Raw genomic sequence first — 22,290 nt, forward strand, 5'->3', positions numbered from 1 at the left:
TTATTATTTAAATAATTCAGTATTACCGACATGTACTGCTGAAATATTGTCCTCAACACAGAAACGGATCAAGAACTTTTTAAAAGACAAATGGGGCCTTACTTCTGACCACTTTGGGAAAATATCAGTTTTATTGACGCCCCCCCAAAAAGTTTTTCCAAGCTACGTTATTGGAAGACTGGAAATCCGTAAGCGATCTTACGAGTATTACTGTACTCAGTGAGGTATAACAACGCGGTCAGTAACCGGATATCCGCTTCAACATGCATACGGTTCTTCTGTAACCGATCTGTGGTCACGTGGACACGTCGTCAATTACAATATCTGTGCGTCTGTACCGGCGGCCATCTTGATTTTAAACCCACAACAACAATGTTTAACCTCAAACACACCATATGGCACGCAACAGGCTTAGCTGAAGTTGTGTGCAAACTTTCAGTCTATCGCTTATTTCATTAGGCTACACGGTTCATTACAGGAAATATCACAATCTTGTTAAAATGTCATATGATTGTTTTATTACAAATTTATCCTGCAATTTTCTCGTCCACGTCTGGGTTACCCATATGACCAATTTTAAATTGTTTGCTGACACTCAGCCAAATCCCATGGAATAACGTACACCATTATCAAACTCGGTGTTGTTTATATTGAAATTCACTATTACAAGCATATTATTACTTGGAAATTTGTTACTAGTTTTCATACACACCACCATTTGAAACATTTCAGATTTTGGCAGATGAGCGCTAATTTTGCACTTAATAGAAAGTCACCGTATACTTTTATAAACAGTAACTCAACATAATATAATGCTTTATAGTTTTACATGAAATCGAAAAGGAATTTCCCCTAAGATTTAGAAATTAAGCAACAATCGCGCTCGTTTCCGTTACTGTAGATTTGGGTAAATGAAACGGTTAAACTACCTAATGGTAGAACGCTAAATGTATGTTTTGCGATATGTTATTCTGCAATGACACTATGGGTGAACTTTGGGTGGCAGTGTATTGTGTGCGGCTTGTGGGACACGTGGATTGTTCTCAAGCTGAGAAAGATATTAGGATACGTGAATACTATCAATAAATAAACCATTGAGGACTATAAATAAGCGAAAGAATTCATGTACAACTATTGAAAATTATCTAATTTTTTCACAATCAATAGATTTTCAGTATGTAGTTAAAGTTAATTTTTCGTATTTATTTTCATGCTCTGCTATTTCTGTTTCATTTTACCCTCTATAAATATTATTTTTATATGAAGCTAATTTATTATAGCTAAAAACTGTTTATTCTTCATTTTACTTCACCTCATAACCGTTTAATTGCATGTTGTTTGAATAGACTAACTATTTTGTCATTTATTTAATTTTTGTCATTAATTTACAGATTTTTCAATAGGCCACTTTAGGAACACATTTTCTATAAGTTTTAAAGAGCCATACTTAGGAAACCCTAGATTATGAGAAATTTGTTTTAACGACAAGAATTTTATATTTTGTAATTTTTCATATAACTTATAAATTCATAAAAAAACTATTTTTGATTTTTCCATTACGTGGATCTTAGTTATAGGCCAAAAACACAAAATGAGGGCTCACGTTTGGGTACTTTCCTCTACATTTTACAGGTCATGGTATTTAGTTGGACACACATAAATAAAGTAAAAAAGGTAACCATTACTTTCCTGGTTTGCTATAAAACAAAATTATCTTTTTATCGTTGTAGCACGAGAGAGACAAATATTTTTATTAGATAGACACAAGAAGAGTGACTGGAAATATGATCACGCAATAGCAACCAATCTATAACCTGTATTCAGAACAAGAATAGAATATTGGTATTGAGTTCTGCCATAACCTTCGACAACAGTAGCCTATTATGTCTGTAAACTCGGAGAGTTACACGTCTTGGTACGTTAGCTTATGTCCGAGTTACGACATAGCCTAACCGACCCGAACCTTACTTACGGGCTTTATTGTGGCGGTGTACCGCTGTCTGTTAATTGCAGAAACGTGCTTTCTCCCAGCCCAGTAACTGTCTAAGCTCATTACATTATTATACCTTCCGCTCCTTTTATTGTTACAGCTTATTGTTGTGTAATGTAGGGGATTTGCAATCCATAATATTGCTTTGCCTTATTATTAGCCTACTGCGGTGATCACGCAATGTTAATTTTCCTTACCGTTTTAATATTCCGCTTTATATTGTTTGTTTTAATAAGATGGCAGTGGAGGGCATTACATTTATTTAATTAATACCACAAGTGAATTACATAAGACATTCCAATGTTAATTTAATTTTGCTAGGCCTTTCAGAATCGAGGATTCCATAATCAGACAACTTCATACATGAATAAATATTAGTGGCCTAACATTTTTCCAAACAATAAGTACAGAAATAACATATGGTAAAGGAGTTGAAAAAATGATTAGCCAGTATAAAACATTGAAATCTAATTACATTTTAATTTTCTTATGAATCGCGATGAGAGTAGAATTGATTTTTCAATAGGTCCGTCTTCATTATTGACAAGATTTTCTTGATTTGTATGTATGTAAAGTGTTTCCCAAGACAATTCATAAGAAAATTAACATGTAATCAGTTTAAATATTTTATACTGGCTAACCGTTTTTTTTTATCCTTTACCATATGTTATTTTTGTAATTACTGTTGAGAAAAATGTAAATAATTATTCATTTATGAAGTTGCTTGATGATGGAATCCTCGATTCTGAGAGGCCTCGCTAAATTAAATGAATATTGGAATTTCTTTTGTAATTTACCAGTGCTTAATTGAAAATATTTCCAATCCTCCAAGAATTTTTCTATTACATTTATGTTTCATTTTACTTAGTTTCATTCTTGGAGTCTCAGAGAGAGACAGAAATTATTTTTTTCCAGCCTTTCGAGTGATTTGCAATCACTCAGTCTTATATGATCACACTAATTTATTTGCAAATATAGCTTATAAATGTATTTCTACAATTCTGAATTACATTAGACTAGTAGGAACTTAACACTAAAGAAGCAGAAGGGAATTATAAAGCAATCACTTAGAGATAATGGGATGAACCGTTTCACTTAGTGATGTAAGGAAGGTATCTTCAACAGACGTTTAGTTGCTGTCAGTGTATATTATCCCGGGCTATGGAACTTTCTGAAGGTTCTTCTCAGAAGAGTTTATAATCCAGGATATTGTATAGGGGACAACCCTGCCCGCTTTGTTCGATTTTTCTTCTGCCTCGAAATCGAGAACGGCGCAGCCTACTCTGGATAATATTTCTAATTATTAATACCAACACCAAAGGAAAATACAAACGCCATCCTATAATATCGGATATATATTTTAAATATTCAATAATCTAAAAGTATCCTCGTATTCATAATCATAATCACTTACTTTTTATATAACACCCCTTATGTCCTAAAAGAAATATTTTTAACGAGTTGAACATTGTTTCTATCTTCTGAGAGTTACATACTACAGAATATTAAGGCAGTGAATTTCATACTCCTATAAAATAGAAGGATCACTTTAATTTGATACCAAACACGTCTGTTTTTAGAAATATTTTATATTTTAAAATAAAAAATGATATATATTTTAAATGTCGCTGTCAATAATTTAGACCTTTTTTAAAAAACAAGTTGTATTCTGACTCCGTGAAAAAATTACTAATCTATAAATTACTACTACTATCTAATTTCATATCCCACTCTGGTACCTATTTTAAATATAACTTTTTCAAAACTGATTAATATAACATTTGGGCTGTAGATTATACAAAATACAATTTTTGTACTCAATTATATTATTCAAAATCAGCAAGTAAACTCCATTAATACGATACTCGACTCAAATATTCTGGGTTAATGTTTATATTCCAACATTAACCCAGGTGTTCTGTCACCTTTGCCTAGAATATTGAACTTGTAACTGACGTTAAGCTAAAATATTAAGTATCCGTGTTTTTTCTTACTTGGCGCATTTTTTCATGTTTATTTTAAAACATATTAAAAATACAAATATATTTATAGTAATAGGTGAAATATAAGTGTTAGAAAATCAACTAAAATAAAATTTCATATGACAATTTCTCACGTTTTGGAATATTGATATTTTTTATAATATTTAGAACTAATCCGACAACGAATTCATACACAAAGAATGTATTCATGGCAATAATTTACAAACTATACAAATTAATAGAAATATAATATAAACTATACGTACGATTCTGTAATAATGCAAATATGTTATACACAAAAAAAATACACTATTCTTGAATCACGAAAGTATTATTAGCATTTAAGATTGCACGTGTTTGCAGCATGTTTGGTAAATATTGGATTTACAACGTTATTAGGGAACGAATACACAGACAGCGAAAGGATGCGATGCGATGTATCAAAAACATATGTAATAAAATTTATATATCGCGTGGCGTGTGTACTTGTACCCTTAGAGTGCCGATACCAGGCATGTATGTTCGTATGCATTTCATTTTCTTGTATGTTCATGGTGGATAATATATGACATATGTTCAATAATAATAAAACTGCCATCGTGGTTACACAATAGATTAGATGTTCCATAGAGTATTGAGCCTTCAGAGTGATAGACAATAAACAAGGGTGGATATATGTTATAACTATTATGTAATTATAATTGCTGATAAAATAATTGTACTGAATTGTAATGTAATACTGGTTATGGCATTGACGAAATATAACGCAATAGTATATAATTCGTTTTCTACCTACATTTACTGTTAAAACACCGCGTTTTATAATTTATATTTATCTGCAACTTTTATCTCTAATTTTAATATTTTCCTCATTATGTTATTATTTATCGATATTATTTATTTTAAACTCAATCAAACTGTACGTTAATATTTTTAAAATATTATTAAGCTTGCATATCTTATATATGTTCTTTTTTTACAGTTCGTTACTGACGATGGAAGGTTCGAAAGGATAACAGGATTGAGGACATTTGCCATCGTTACATGTTACAACAAGTATAACACAACGTTTCGAGTATTGAAATCTACCCTCTTCGTCAGGTGGGAAGGTAATTTAATTCATAAACATTCGTAAAACATACATCCTCGAAACGTTGTGTTATACATTTACGATGGCAAATGTCCAAAATCCTATTACCCTTTCAAAAATGTGTTCTAGTAAAACTAATTACTAGATGCAATTTTAATGTGTCTCAAAATTTCGGGGAGGGGGGGGGGTTCCTTGAAACTCCTGATCCGCCCTTAAATATGCCCATGCTACGAAATGTATTCTACTTTCGTCTTGTTAATACTGCAGTCGATGATTAGTATGTGGCCGTTAACAACCGAGCATTCGTCAACACAAGTTGGCAACAATGCCCAGACTAATCAGTTGTTTGTTTGTTTAAATAACTGCTCCAACAATAGAAAGATTAGCAATAATAATAATCCTTCCGGCTCAGCAGAAGGAAGTAGGTAGACTTTGTGATAGCTATAACATTATTCAGCTTTATTATCATGGGATTTTCATGCACTCAAAACCCGTTCGAGATATAAAAAATTGTTGAATGTTTATTAAATGTTATAATCATTTCAGATAACTTTTTATTTCTTGTCTAGGTTTATAGATAACGGTGTTGTGAATAGTTTAAAATGTTGGACGTCCGATATATCGAAACCTAATAATAGTCTACCAAGTTCTACAACGACTTAGTCGAGTTACCTGTTAGAAACGTTTTTGTACCAAGTTACATCTTGATTAGTCGAGTTACCTGTTAGAAACGTTTTTGTACCAAGTTACATCTTCATTGGGATTTATGGGACAGTTATTGTTTCCACAAGGCACGTTATATGTAACTATATATAGTATATTGGTTGGGGGTTGATTTTGGGCTCTGAGAATCATGTTCGGTAAAGTTATGTGGAAATTCTTAGTAAGTACCACAATGAGGACAATTGGGTGATTTTGTAAAGTTCTACCTAAAAGAAAATGTAAAGTTAATAATAGTAAAATCTCATATATTAAATACTAGTCTATAATTTCTTAGCTTTTGGGTTTTTTTTGTTCTTGTAGGGCAATAAGCTTATAAATTTCACTTAATTCTATAAGGACCTTAGCACTGCTTCTGAAGTGGCAGTATATTCAGGATGGGTAAGGTTAGGGGGTAGGAGCCGCCTCCTATCGAGATCCATAAAGAAGAATTAGGACACTAATCTCAAAGTCATGTCCCCCCGGAAGGAGGGGAGGCCATCTCTGAACTAGCCTCTCCAGTAAAAGCAGGCAGGGGGTAGCACGCCCTTGTTGAGGCTAGCAAGAACCTCTGATACTTAGGGAACGAACCCCACCAACTCCAACAGTCATGTGCTGCAGTAGACTAGACATATCGAATTACCCTTGCACTCCCAGAATCTCGACATTTGCGGTTAGTGATGTGCCGCTCCTAGACATCAACAAGGTTGCCCAGATTTAAGTGACACATAGTTTTTGCTGTGTCCAGTGGAATTTTTAACCAGCCACAAGTTATCCCTGGTGGGTGTGGCTTTTGGGTTGATCCCTTAATTTTTCTTGTTCAGCTCAGGAATTTTTAGTTCTGACTGTTTAGAGATGAGTTCGATCCTACTATTTAATGTTAAGTTGTTATATCATTTATCCTTGTACTTTTTTACTAGTAATTCAGCAGATTCTCTGTGCCATTATGTTTGATTTTTTATTTCTGTTATAACTTGATCATACAGATCAAGAACACGTAAAGTTGAATCCGTGTAAATATAACTCCAGAAAGAGTTGTTGTTCTTTTTAAAACGTTTATCTTTTCAATGAAGCATTTACCTAATAGTCTTAACTTAGATTCAATGAATGGAAGTCACATGATGCACCCAACAGAAGCCTTATAGGAGGTAGTTATAGGGATGCAGAAACACTACTCACTAATGCCAACCTTGGAATATTAAAATGCCATTAATTCTTGCTGACTATCCAGCAAAGCTCCAATGCAAGCAACACGACTCTGTCATGATTGACTGTTTTACAGCAGATCTGAACATCTTCTTAGTCCAGAAGTTGAGAGCTACTTTGCATTGTTTAATTACACAACATATTTATTCTTGGAATCGATAGAGGAATTTTCCCGGAGAAAGTTGAGATTCTGCACTATATTTGGAGAGAGTCAAAATGGGAGAGAACCAAAAGGGTTAAGAAATTAAAAGTGAAATTTTCTTCAGGTTAGGATTTTCGCTTTATTCCCTTAAAATTAACCGCTACACCGGTAAATAATAGCTATTTCCCATAAACCAAGGAAAATAGACTGAAAAATCACAATTTTCATTCATATTCACTTTCATTCCGGGAATCAATTAACAGTTTCAAAACCCAAATTATAAAATTTCTTACAAGAATTTTAAATTTTATTGCGCCAAAAGTTTTTACCAAACTATCAAACAATATTAACGAATCACCGAATTTTAAAACCTTTTTGAAAACATTTAGAGAGTAGCTGCTAACTTTGGAGCACCTTGGCTTTCTAATTAAAACTCAGCATTAGCAGTTACGATTGTGCACAATAAGTATTTTCCATCACTATTTTACTTAAAGAAATACTCTAAGACATACAGTGTATTTTTTAAAGTTTTATTCAACATATTTTCTATTAGTTTTTCCCTTTTCAATAATTTCTCATGCGCTAAGCGAGCAAAGAAGCACTGACAGTAAGAAAAAACATTGGCCGAAAAAATTAAATCATAACTTAATTCTTCCAAAACTTCAACATATGTATGCTGTAAAACAATTTTAATAATAAATAATAGTAAACTCCAATCAGACAAAGTCCGTGGATGCCCTAAATGTTCTCTTCTGCTATTTATATATATATATATATATATATATATATATATATATATATATATATATATATATATTTACAAGTTTCATAATAATTGTATATGAAAGGGGACTGAAAGAAGTTATATTGTTATATTTAAATGTAAATACATAGTTAAGTTTTCATTTAACGTCTTTAGTCAGTTTTGGCAAGTGTTAATTGTATTGGTTATGATTCTAAATCATGTAAGACTTTCATTTATTTTATGTATGTTTTGTGGCAGAATGAGAAAATAAATACATGAATTGTTATTATTTCCGCGAAACAGTCGATCTCCACATGCTTGTATGAATTATAATATTTTGTATATATAAGATATAGTTTCATGTTCCAGTTCAGCTTCAAAACTATGTCAGAATTAAGTCTGTTCAGTATTGTTTGCTTTCAATAAAAAAATACTGCTATTTTGTACAGGAATTAATAAAATTATTTTACAATTTAGTACGTTTTCCGCACACATATTTTCCGTTAGAATTAATTTTATTATTTCACTCTAGCACGAATTACAATACTGCAACGGAAAACTACAGTTTCTTTAATGATAGTGCTAATGGGTTTAGCATTTCTCTTCTTTGTCATAATGTACACATGTTTGTCAACAGCTAGTGTTTGTGATTGTAGTAGTTCTGAACATGGGGTAGGCTATAGGGGTATATTTTGTCTTGGTTTCGGCATAATACGAATACGAAACTATAAACCACTAAGATGCGTTATCAATAATAATGTGACTAAAAATATAATAGGTTATATCCTACCGTCAATTCAATCCAAATGCATGTGGTTATGGTGACATGTTTCGAAGGTTAACCTTCATTGTCAGACCTCAGACATAAATGTATAATGTGTTGTGTAATTTTTAATTCTATGACAAAGCCATCCACCACTACGGCTACTGAGGTCTGACGGCGAAGGTTAACCTTAGAAACATGTCACCATAACCATTAAGACCATATGAATTTGGATTGAATTGACTTTAGGACTATTATAACTTTAGTTATTAAAATCGATCCTGGGTTAACCACAATGAATTGTAAGAATAATTTGCCAAAAAGTAGTAAGTAGATTTTTGATGACTACATTTTATATCCGAGTTATTGGCAGCTAAATCCCACACATGGTCATCAAGTGGCTAAATAGAGCGGACTTCATGTATAAAGTTGAAACAAGTATTGATTATAAATATCCAATTTGTCTAGCCACATTATGTAGTATATGGGTCAGCTCAGCTATAGTTGCAGTAGGTCAACTCCCAACTCTACCCTATATGTGTGCAGTGTGATGGGATCTCTTCTGCTACTAGACGGTTGGATCAACTAAAAGTTATATTGACTTTATAGTGAGTCCGTTTATTGATATTTCCGTAAAGTACATGAATAACCATTTATAGTTCAATTTTTTTATTTTAAAATTTGAATTATTCTTACACAGCAAATATTTAATGTTTTTATAATACAAAATCTTTAAAATCGACTGCATCAATAAAACTGAGTTTAAATTATACCTTTTAGGTCTCAAATATTACTGCCATTTTATGAAATGTCTTTTAATCTTTTAATGTGTATGATATATCTCTGTCCCTTCTGATAAAAATATTCAAAACATGTATAAGCGGATTATAAAATTACATTTTATTCGGATGTACAGGTATAATCCGACTTTGCAAAATAGAATATACCCTCTTACAAAAAAAGGGAAAATAAAATCGAATTATCTATTTAAAAACAAAATCAACGTACAGTTCGTCTTCAAATCTTTCACATGATAGAATCACACAGAATTTGAGGTCAAATTGAACCAGATGATAATAATAATAATTCTTTATTGCAGTAAAACAATTGACAAACTTGTATTTCAAACGTCAATTCATAATATTGATTAAAACATCTGTAAACTAAAACTATCTTAAGTTATCATAGGCACATTTCTACATATTAATTTGCAAACCAATATATTTGTATTTTGCATGTTTCAGTTATCAGAAAGGGAGAAATAAAATGATAATAAACTGCTAATTTTAATCCCTGCGGCCCAGGCATTGTAAAATACCTTTGATAACAAAAAAATTTGAATGGTTTGGGTTCATTGATTTGTTTAAGATCTCCAGAGAGCTTATTGATTATCTTGGACCAACTTGAGACGGCAAGTGTTCGAACATAGTCGCTCTATGCTGTTCATTTCCGAAGTTATCTCTTCCTCTGGTCTCGTACTGGTGGACGTCTCTGACCTGAACCAGTTCACATTTGAATCGGCACTACAGGGTGACATCGAGAATATAGTGGCTGGGAAAGGTCAACAATCCAAGCTCCCCGAAGACAATTTTACACGACTCTCTGGGTTTTATTTTAGCAATTATTCTAACAGCTTCCTTTAGTGTTCTAAATAGTTTATCAAATTTTGATTTGGAACAACTGCCCCATAGTCTCAAACCGTAGACCAAATGTGGATGTACTATGCCAATGTAGATGATTAGTAAATTCTAATGTTTACTACTAATAGTAGGTAACTAGATTATTAACATTTTTAAAATTCCAACTAACTATATTATTGACTTTAATTTTAAAACCTTACATTTCTGAAATTGAAAAGTTTTTGAAAAAGTTTTTTTGAAAAAAAATGCTATTATTTATTATTAAAGCGTTGGATATTTAGACGATTTATATAAAACCAATGGCATTAGTAAACCGAGGAAATCGTTTTTATAGGATTCAAAAACGACCACTAGAATAATATGCAAAACCCGATTCTTGTTGAATTGCAATGTGACCCCAAAACCTACAAGAAGTTTTCAGCTACGATACATGTAATATGCAGTTTGCGTCAAGCGCAGGTATTTGCACGGCACTGTGTGGGGACATACGGGTGGAGACGATGTCTCAGTCCTCGCCACAGACAACAAACGCTAATGTGTTATACTGCACAGTTGTGCCAAATTGTGGCTATGTTGAGAGGGCCAGCCTCGGCAAGAGTGACATTCAAGGTTTCGCTCATTTCGGAATGAATCTGAAGTCAATTCATCATCCTGCTGTTTCTCAAGAATGCCAATAATTTTTTTATGCAAATATGCTTTTCATCAAGAACCCGACAGGGCATTCGTAAAATCGTGTTATTGTCTGTCCGTCTGTGAAAAAAATCTAGATAGAAATGTCTTAGAGACTTGAAACTTGGTAGATAGGTTCCTTTTGGTCCATCCATGGAAGACCTCTCTTGATTTTGGGTTAAAAAATGTCTAAAAGGCAGTAAAGTTTTCCTTGAACTAAGTCAGTAAGTCAGCTCGGTAAAGACTGTCATTGTTTCTGTCGGATATATCCGCTGTGTCGGTTTATTGTTTTTAACGTCACGTCCTTAGAACGTAGGAAATTTGTAGTGCTTCGGAGTTAACCCATTTTCAAAAATTACCTAAGCCAATACACAATGTTATTGCCAAACAATTTTTCACTTTTGTCAAGAAAGCAAAAATTACATAATATCTATTAAAACTCTCATAATTAGAAATTCAAATCAATATTCCTCCGATACATCCATTTTAACGAAGAATCTCTCGACATCTGATCACATTAATGTAATATTTGCATATGTGTGAGTAAAGAATAAAATGCGAAAAAACAGTCAACGGTTAGATTTACCTGTCCATCATCAAGGTTTTCCGGTTCAAATCACTAATATACTTGGCATCGAAATATTATTGCTAACAAAATTCAAATCTGTAACAGATGTTGGGCCTCGGCGAGTGAAGAGACATTTTATTTTTCCATTCATCAATGATCGATAAATATTACGTCTTTGTCACAAGCTAACATATTTTCTACAACCTGAGGCTATCTAATTTGTTGATGTCTTTTATCTTCTTGGCAAAGAAAGATTTCATCAAAAAAATAGTACAAGTAAAATAACATCAACAAACCAATTGGTTTCCAGTTATTGAAAACACGAAAGGCTGTGATAAAGAAGCAACATTTATCGATGATCGCTCAGATTGATCTTTGATTGGTTACGTTTCTGCCAATCATAAGAAATCTTCGCCCCTTCGTACGACGTATACTACTGGACCTGCCAGTTTTGGTTAAAAAATTTAACTTAAGATAGCTCTTTCCCACAGCGAGGCCGAAGTGTCTCAAGATTTGAATTATGATAGCAATTTCCTATTCAGTCTGGACCGGTAAACTATGTCAATGGTCACGATATCAACCGTGTAAGACTAAGAATTACTGTTTATATTTACCTACCTATTACATGCTTCTTTATTCTTTACTATTGCTATCTTAGAAAACCAGTAACGTTTCAAGGTTATGTAGAGGTTTTCTATGTTATATCTCTTACGTTGTCCTTCTTTCCGACAAATATATAGAACTCACATATAAAACTGTTATTCTGAAATATATAAAATAAAGTGGAAAATTCAATTAACCTGCCTTGCGGTTACTAATAATAATAAAACCTTAATGCGTAACTCAGTGTTCTAAAATGTTCAGAAGTAAGTATAATTACTTTTTTTCTTTAATTAATGCTGTATATTGAAGACATTAGGATTATACTTTTTCCAACAGTTGTAGACCGAGATACTTTTATAGGCATGGTTCAAACGAGAAGCAGAGAATGAATGTAATTTGACAGCGTTAAATTTAATTACCCTGACGTTTATATGTGTAGGACAATCAAAAATAAAAGTCCTTTTATATACATTTTGCGGCTTTGCGATCTAGCTGATGGGAAAATAAACGGTGCACAACGATCTCGAGTTTTACAAAGTGGGGAAAAAAGGGTATATTTTAATATTCTTCTCTGTTAAAATTCTAAAATAAAAATTATTCCACGCGATTATTGGGTTTGTGACTTTATAATATAGTAACATCGACATGTTACTCTGGAAAAGTTTAAATGTGATCCAACAGTAGAAACTTCCGATAAAGTGTATAGATCTGGAAACTATATTGAAGTCTGCGCTAGTCTTCGTCTATTGCCACTTTATGTTTTATTTGTTAACAATATGACAACAGATTTTGGGCGAACTCCCACGAAACAATTTAGTTTTATTAAACAATATCAAATTCTATAAAAATTATGTTAAATTATAAGACGTTTCCAGATTAATCACCCTTTTAATCTGAATTTTAACTATCATCAGTATTGATCAAATCATTTGATCATACACACAACATAGATCTGGTGGGAAGGTTTGATTCAATGCGAACATTGTGTTTAGGTTCACTAAGCGGGAGGCAAAATGGAGCTAAACTCCATATATTATTAAATCATAGTTGAGAATCTTCATCCGTTTTGAACACATTCATTGGATCCGCTAGATTATAATAAATAATTATACTAGATGTTTTATATAGAAATTTGACATGGAAGAAGATGTCTTAATCAGGCTTTTATAGGATTTGATCAGGCTTGATTAAAAATGTGAACATTTCCTGACGAAAATCAAGTTGATTGTGAGTTACAATCTTTGCAAAATTAAAAAATGGAAATCATATTTGCAATAAATAATATTGTTTGTGTAACCAATTTAACTGTATTCTAGGTTAGAGTTTATAAAAGCTGTGGATGCAACCAAAGCAATAAATTTGACATATTTTTTCTTAAAAGTGTATAAAAGTCAATAGCCACTACTTATATCTGTTCAGAATTATAAATATCTTCATAATCACAAACCGATCTATCTTCCTTATTAAAAATTACATCACGAGACATTCAATTACTGAATATTCCGTACAGTATGACCTACTTTTGCTTTTTAATTCACAAGAAGAGGAATTATACTCACGCTTCAAACACAATTTCAACTTGAGTGTGATAAATTTACGGTGTTACCTGTTCTATTCATCTAAAGAACAAAAAGAAACCTTCGTTTGAAACATTTTGCTATTCACTGAGCAGAGGCGCGCTCTATAAACAAAGTAAACACCAGAGAGAAACTCGGTGGCCGGGGTGTGGTTATATTGCCTGACCTATTTGTTCCTCTATCAGGAACTACCTATCATTCTCTCGTAGAATCTTTTATTGGAACAATTTTACTGTTTACCGTCCGTCCGTCTTTTTTTTAACCAAAATAGAGATTTATCACTCCATTGAATACTATTGGCTCTGTAGGGATGACAAATTAAGAAATTCTTTTAAGCTTTAATTAAAGCATTGGCATTATTGGTTTGGTAATGGTTTAGAAATCAATTTAGTAATCCTAATAAATACAACTTGCTCGAAAATTACCGGTAAATGCCAAAATATTCTTTTAAGGTTTTTAACAAAAAATTCCTTTAAACTTATTTGGAAGGCAGCTTTACGAAGTTTGAAATTACTTTTTCTCCATAAAGTGCACATATGTCTTTAGAATAGTGTATTACAATTGAATAAAATATTCTCTTTAAACCGTATACCTCTCTATATTATTATTCAAAGCTACGAATATTTTCACAGTATAGGTTAACAAATCTATAAAATAAATTAAGACAGTTTTAAAAGTAACAAATTATTATAAAATAATTTGACTTGTTTTTAAAACAAAATGTATATAAATCATGATTATTTGTTTATGCATACACGTAGTGTGTATATAGAAACATAGTATATGTAGGTTATATATTATAAATAATGTTTAATAAAACTATTGAGTTAATGTACAATATATATGTATATATAAGTTTGTTCACCAGATGTTTGTTCAGCTCTAGATAATTCTTTGAATTGACTTATTAGTCCAAATTATTACACGAATAAAGTATTTCAATTATTTTATAATAATGATGATTATTTTTTGTGGCAGCAGTGCAAACTTTATATTGTAATTACGTTTATAACCAGTTTTTAACAATTAATTATCATTCATTGCAGTTAGTATTTTACCTGGATTTGGCGTTCTAACCTCCGAAAGATAGCGTAAAAGTTAATTTTAAATCAAACAATACAACTGAGTTACAACTTCTACAAAAATAGTAAGTTCTTACCACTGACATTTCCCTTTTGTTAAGAAAAGATGCATTAAATTAAACGCAGTGATGAAGTAAGTCAGCTAATCAGTAGCAGGAAGACACTGTTGCCAACTTATGACACGTGAAACATCGCTTGGCAAATACCTGTTAATGATCTTAACATAACCTAACAAACTGACTTGTCATGGTGGTTCTTGGAACAATTAACATTACAAGTTATCTCGAGTTTGGCAACACTTCTTCCATAAGCTGTTAGTATCATGGCTAACAGAGTAATTAGTTAATAATAGACGATATTATTAATCGGAATTTTCAGGTAGGTCAGCATATGGTAAGTTCACTCCGCAGTGTTGGCAACATTGGAGTTTGGTTTTTAAATGTATCTTATTTTTAAGCGATTCAGTCCCCAGGAAATTTCTTTGAAGAAAATAAGAGAGCCTTACTAGATTAATTTTATAGCTTGAATGCCAAAATACTACATCTGACAATTCCACCTCACTGATCTCTAAAATCAAAGAAATCTCCATAAGAAATGCATTAGTGAATTTATAATCTGAATTTAATCATATGTTCAAAGGAAACTTTGCATAGCTACAGTTGTTTTATCAATAAACTGTTATACCATTTGGGATGAAAAAGATGATGTAAACATTGCATACATTATTTAGTGTAAATGAATTTTAGTGGTCTGTATAATTGAAATAGTTTATATAGTCCGTGGGTTCGTGTATGATTATTTTAATATTTTCATCACAAATAAACACGTGATTTTAAGAGAGATGTCGAATTAAATCAGTACATGTGAAAACCACTAATCACAAAAATCAATGTTTACATCTTAGAACATGAATGGTAAGAAAATGAATAGAGAAGGAGACTATTAATCATTATTAGAATAAGGTAAATATGTTTTAACTATATATTAATACTTATTTTCTTAAATAACTTTATAAATTGTGTATTTAACCTTTCCAAAATTATATACATGTCGTAATAGCCTACACTTGAAACCCATACTAATTCCCGAAAAACATGAAGATAGATGATAAATGTGTAGCATGTGGGAAAATTAAAATTTCAATGACTGAAATATAATGGTGAACCAGAATAAGACGTATGAAGTTATATTCAAATTTGAGAAAGAAAAGGTTAATTAATGTACACGAATATCACTGCTATAAATAAATGGATAACTATAGAAACGTTGTATTCAAATTTAATTCGAAATGTGAACTACGAAATTTCACTTTTCGAAATTAAATAATCTCTCCAATAGCTTTTGTACAAATTACTTATATTATTGTTTATAGATTTTATTGTTCTGTAAAATTGAAATGCACAGACCGTAAATACATGTAAGAGTATTAATGAACAGTGTGAAAAGCAGCAATCGCTTCTACAAGCTATGTTTAGTATTAATACAGTAACACTTTTTTTAATTGCTTGCTTAGATAAACTAACAGATAACCTTCTAACACGAATGTTCACTAGCCACTTACAAATAATTGGATTGTTAAGTGCTTAAAAATAGTTGTTAACAGCATAATAGAAGTTACGTTTGGAGATGCCTGTATGCAGTAAAGTACACAACTAACACGTTATGCGCCACACCGCGCCTCGGTGAAGTTTGCTGTTAACTATTACGCAAACGTGAGGTTTACAGCATTCCTGTTTGAAGCGAGTTAAGTAACAAATGCCGTAAATTACAACGATTGCGCTATGATCTACAGTGTGATAGCTGTGTACTAGTACACCATGTTGTCTCGTAGTGCAGAAGCCGAGGGCAAATTTGCATTTTATAAGCACGCAACCGGTTATTTTAGAAAACGTTAGAGAATTTGCCCTAAAAATCGGTTGTAACCGTTCTTGGAGGTCGAGATGGGAGGGTATCATCAGTGAAAAAAGTATGAAACTACAATTTATTTCATCAGGTCTTATTTAGCATTTTGGTTTGAAAAACCTAAAACCAACGGTTCAATGACATTTATAATTTTTTATTTAAGTATTTTAAAACAACTAACACACGATATAAGGACGAATGGTGCTTAAAATATCAAAAAGCTAGTAGTCAAAGAGTCAAGGACCAATTAATTTGTATTGTATAAGCACACAACCTGGGGTTTCTTGAACATTTTTGAAAGAAATATCCCCTAATAAATAGATAAAAAATCAACCACGCTACTTTTTGTTGAGGTCGATATTAAATGGTAGCTAGTAGTCAAGGGTCAATCTGTATTGGATAAGCACACAACCTGAGGTTACTTGAACATTTTTGAAAGAAATATCCCCTAATAAATAAATACAAAATCAACCACACTACGTTTTGTGGATGTCGATATTAAATGGTAGCTAGTAGTCAAGGGCCAATTTGTATTGGATAAGCACATAACCTGGGGTTTCTAGAACATTTTTGAAAGAAATATCCCCTAAGAACTAAATCGATAATCAATCATGCTACTCTAGGTGAAGATACAAATTAAAGGGTAGCTAGTAGTCCAGGAGTCAAGGACCAATTTTTATGGGATAAGCACGAAACTTGGGTTTTCTTAAATATTTTCGAAAGAAATATCCACCAATAAATAAATAAAAAATCAACAACGCTACTTTTTGTGGAGGTCGAATTTAGAGGGTATCAAAAGGGTACGAAACGATATTTTTCAGATTATTTTTCTCTTAGTTTGATATAATTAAAACCAACCGTCTGAGACATAAATAAAATGTGAAATCAGCATAATTTAACCTGAGACCCAGTAGTGACTTTCTCTCTTTTTCTAGTTGTCAACAGTGCTAAACTATTTTTTATGTGTCTGTTGCGGTTATGGTAGGTTTTAAGTGTACGAGTATCAATCGAAAAAAAGATAATATGAGGAAAAAATAAGTTTTCATACTTTAACCCTTTTGATACCCCCAAATTTGACCTCCGTTAAAATTAGCGGCTAACTTTCAAAGTTCGATTTCTTTTCCGGGGAAAATGTCTCTATTGATGTCACGAAAACCCTGGTTTTGTACTTATGCAACATAAATTGGCTCTCGAATCCTAGAATACTGTACTATACAAAATGTTGCAAAATCTATTAATAAATATAAGTATCCCAGTCCCTGTTTAATGTAACATAGCTGAACTGAATAACTAACTAACTATTAGAATAATAATGCTATTTCCCCTCATATGTAACACACACGGTGTCTACTTACTCGTTATAAACGAGAATTGAAGATTGGTTTTGCCACCCAGCGAGTAAAGTAAACGAAAACATGTTGACCAAAACGTTTTAGAGTGATTGAGGAAGTGGTGGGTATCGTGTTATGTCTGACTACGTAACAGTTTAGGAGAAAAGGAGATACTCGTCCATTCTTTTGTCGACTGAAATGTTCTACCTGCGCGCCATCTGGTAGCAAACTACAGAAACAGTAAATATAAATACATTAATTAAAGAAAAGTATTAAACATGTTATATCGAGTAAACTCTGGCAGTATCAAAAGTAGCCACATTTTAATCTAGGCTACTCCTTCAACTTGAGGTAATTTTTAGATAATTTAAAAGAATAACTACTTGAAGCAAAAGAGCATTGTAGTGAAATCTATATTCTGCTGCAGGTAACCACGAAATCTCTGCCATACATTCTTAAATGGGTTCGATGTCTACTTCTATTGTAAAATCAAAGGTCACATTAAATGAATACCATTAAAAAACTTTGTATACTTATTACAAAAGAATAACTAAATATTTTTTGTGTTTAATTGTAAAAAAGTTTCTTGTTACTATTAAAATACCTAATTGCTTCGTTGTTATGCCTTTTATTTATGCGAACCCTGAGAAAATAAAGTATCAATAATAACTTAGCTTTATGGTTTTATGGTAGTTTGCAAACTTCTGGATAATACTGAGAGAAAGTGAATATTGTTAAACATCGATTCAACATTAAAACGTTAGATGTACTGCTACGTCCAAAATTCCAAAGGTTTAAGCCTAAAAAATAGGAAATATGTCGTTAAAGTATCATTTACAGTATTATTTGTGACGTGGCAAAATATAAACAAGTTATTGATATATTTTCGTTATACTTAAATGTGATAAAATCTGTCAAAAATGAAAGTCTGCATAATTGTATACAATATACGATATTCCTTGTGATAATATGATAAATACACCAGTATTTATTATAGTTTCCATCACAATTTAATTGTTTAATTCTTAATTCAATTTTAGTAATGAATATGTTATTCTGCTGGCTATGAACAACTAACAATTAATAAATTTTACAATTTTACAACCTTTTGTTTCGAGATAAAGTTAGAATGTTTTCTATAAGTATTTTCTCTACTAATTATTAACTAGAGAATAACGGACGCTCTTTACACATTGCCAAAGATCGCTAAACATAAACCTCTGAAATAGAAGTAGGAACTAATAAGTATTTGCCATTGTAAGATACATTAAGCAAATTAAGACTTTACATTCTAATTAATTACCTCTGGCGACCATGAACAATGTGGGAAGTTTTCCATACGTTGTAGTAAGGTTGGTTATCTTAAAATAGGCGCCAGTTTTGGCAACCATCAGACTCTTCTTTGCCAAAGAGGTTTTATGAAAACTTTGATCAGACGACCTTGATTGATTCTATCCAGATTTTCTGTACAAGTCTTTGAGTGTTTTAAATAATTTCCAATTTGAATTTATAGTCCGTACATTATTAGTTCATAGCTTAAGTAGAGTTAAATACTCTGGAAAATTTACACTAATAGTAGCCAGATAGAATTATTTATAGGCTACACGTAACACATATGAAAATCTAATAGTACGACAAGATATTAGGTCTGCCATAATCCCAAGGTCGCCCTTTCCTGTCATGCTTGCCACAAGTATTCAAATGCTTTTCGTCAACCAATAGTTATTTTAACTCTGTACTTAACATAATTTACAGGGTGTGTCAAGCAAGTAATCCTAGGTATTCTACATTTTGTTAGTAGTAGTCGTTTAAGATACCTTTCCTGAAGACATGAAAAAGTGAGACTATATTTCTCGATGAATCGTAGGCATTTCAAATACAATAAGTTGGAGGCATCTGACAATCTACCCACATAAAAGATCTTTTACTGTTTAGATATGAAATATGACTGAAGCGAATGACATATTCCTCAAATCATCCTCAGTTCAAATACACTCTAGCCCCAAACCATCCTCAGTTACAAAACACCAGAGCCTCAAACCATCCTCAGATCCAGTACACCCTAACCTCAAACCATCCTCAGATCCAGTACACCCTAACCTCAAACCATCCTCAGATCCAGTACACCCTAACCTCAAACCGTCCTCAGTTCCAATACACTCTAACCTCAAACCATCCTCAGATCCAGTACACCCTAGCCTCAAACCATCCTCAGATCCAGTACACACCCTAGCCTCAAAACCATCCTCAGATCCAGTACACCCTAACCTCAAACCATCCTCAGATCCAGTACACCCTAACCTCAAAGCCATCCTCAGATCCAATACACCCTAACCTCAAACCATCCTCAGATCCAGTACACCCTAGCCTCAAACCATCCTCAGATCCAGTACACCCTAGCCTCAAACCATCCTCAATTCCAGTACACCCTAGCCTCAAACCATCCTCAGATCCAGTACACCCTAGCCTCAAACCATCCTCAGATCCAGTACACCCTAACCTCAAACCATCCTCAGATCCAATACACCCTAACCTCAAACCATCCTCAGATCCAGTACACCCTAGCCTCAAACCATCCTCAGATCCAGATAACCTCAAACCATCCTCAGATCAAATACACCCTAACCTCAAACCATCCTCAATTCCAATACACCCTAGCCTCAAACCATCCTCAGATCCAGTACACCCTAGCCTCAAACCATTACCAGTTCCAAGACACCATATCCTCTAACCAGTTCCAACACCTAGCATCAACCATCCTCAGGTCCCATACACCCTATCCTGTAACCATCTTCAGTTTTAATAAACCATAGCGCGTCAAACCATCCTCATATCCAGTACACCCTAGCCTCAAACCATCCTCAGTTCCAACACACTCTAGCCTCAAACCATCCTCAGGTCCCATACACCCTATCCTGTAACCATCTTCAGTGTTAATACACCATAGCCTCTAACCATCCTCAGAGCCAGTACACCCTAGCCTCAAACCATCCTCAGTTCCAACCCACCCTAGCCTCAAACCATCCTTAGTTCCAACACACCCTATCCTATAACCGTCCCCAGTTCCAATACACCCTAGCCTCAAACCATTATCAAACTCCAACACCCTATAGGTGTATTACAGGACTACAAATTTACAAGTTTAAGTATGTAACAAACACGTACATAAAAATATTAAGCAATTGTTGGCTATATTTAGAAAAGAAAACATGTCACTAAAATAAACGTTTCTAATGTTACTTTCTCACTCATTGCTTAGTAGTGAAAATGTTCAAATTTGTACTCGATAATTGATAGCCAAAATCAATTAAAATGTATATACATATTTAATAGTATTAATAACTTCACTTTTCTTTTCAAATTTAATAGTTCAAGATCCTCCCTGATGTAAAATACTGACTGAATGTAATATTGAGAGTACGAATTAGTCTGTATTTGCCAAAGAAATGCAAATAAAAACTGTGTTAGGAATGTTATGTTTGTTGTTATGACTCGGAGGTAAATATTTGGCCATTAACTTTGTTCCATGGAATCTGAATTCGGAACACTAATTCTAGCCAAACTTTCTACTCTTAATCAGTGATTATTTTACATGGAAACCACTGTTGTTTCCTTATTTTTAAATTTCCACATTCCGCCAAAGGTCGCGCGTTCATTCAGAAATACCAGGTCTGGCAACTCTGTCGGCCAGCGGCGTTTGAAGCGCTAACAAACAAGCAAACAAACAAAAACCGAACGTCGAAATAGCCGAGGGGAAATATTAACCCACGCGTTGGCATGGGCTTTGAGAAGAGTCTAAATTTATCCGAGGCAGTGACTACGGTGCCCCGACCTATTATTATTGTTGGAACATCAATCTGGCTACGTACTTACCTCTCTCCCTCTCTCCTTGCCCCCTCTCTCTCCCTCTCGTGTTCACTGCACTGTCACTGTACCACTGACACTGTTCACACACTGTAAAACACTATAAATCTGTCACGTCGTAAATCCTCGAGTGTGCCTTGTCACCTAGCGGGAAGATCAAGGACGTTGCAGGAGGCGAATGGAATTTCCGGACGACCTCTCTCTTCTTCCAAGTTCTTTTTTCTTCTTCTTGTTTTGTCTGGAAAGAAAAGACATTTAATTAATCTGTTAGCTCATTACTGAGTTGTTTACTAGACAGGGCACAGTGTTCACGACATTTCGGTTACCTAGTTTCGTGTAATCCGATCCCCTTGGAGTGTACGATCATTTTGGTTTCAACGAGTATTCACCTGTTTTTGTAAATAATATTTATTCTCAATACATTTTTCAATATAATA

At 33.0% G+C, this 22,290-nt stretch overlaps 2 protein-coding genes across 2 annotated transcripts in view; one reads left to right on the plus strand and one right to left on the minus strand.

The window, feature by feature from the left end:
- The window catches only part of LOC124362023 (PRL-1 phosphatase), an 84,514-nt gene that overhangs the window by 60,113 nt on the left and 2,111 nt on the right, over positions 1-22,290 (minus strand). The window contains exon 2 of the mRNA XM_046816167.1: positions 21,863-22,091. The gene's annotated coding sequence lies outside the window, so the exon portion shown is untranslated. The remainder of the gene's footprint in view (positions 1-21,862; positions 22,092-22,290) is intronic.
- LOC124363428 (36.4 kDa proline-rich protein-like) lies at positions 19,934-20,720 on the plus strand. The gene is made up of 2 exons (XM_046818678.1): positions 19,934-20,176; positions 20,274-20,720. The coding sequence occupies exons 1-2, from the start codon at positions 19,934-19,936 to the stop codon at positions 20,718-20,720; spliced, it is 690 nt and encodes a 229-aa protein (XP_046674634.1).

This window comes from Homalodisca vitripennis, chromosome 5, assembly GCF_021130785.1.
Source record: "Homalodisca vitripennis isolate AUS2020 chromosome 5, UT_GWSS_2.1, whole genome shotgun sequence".
NCBI lineage: Eukaryota > Metazoa > Arthropoda > Insecta > Hemiptera > Cicadellidae > Homalodisca > Homalodisca vitripennis.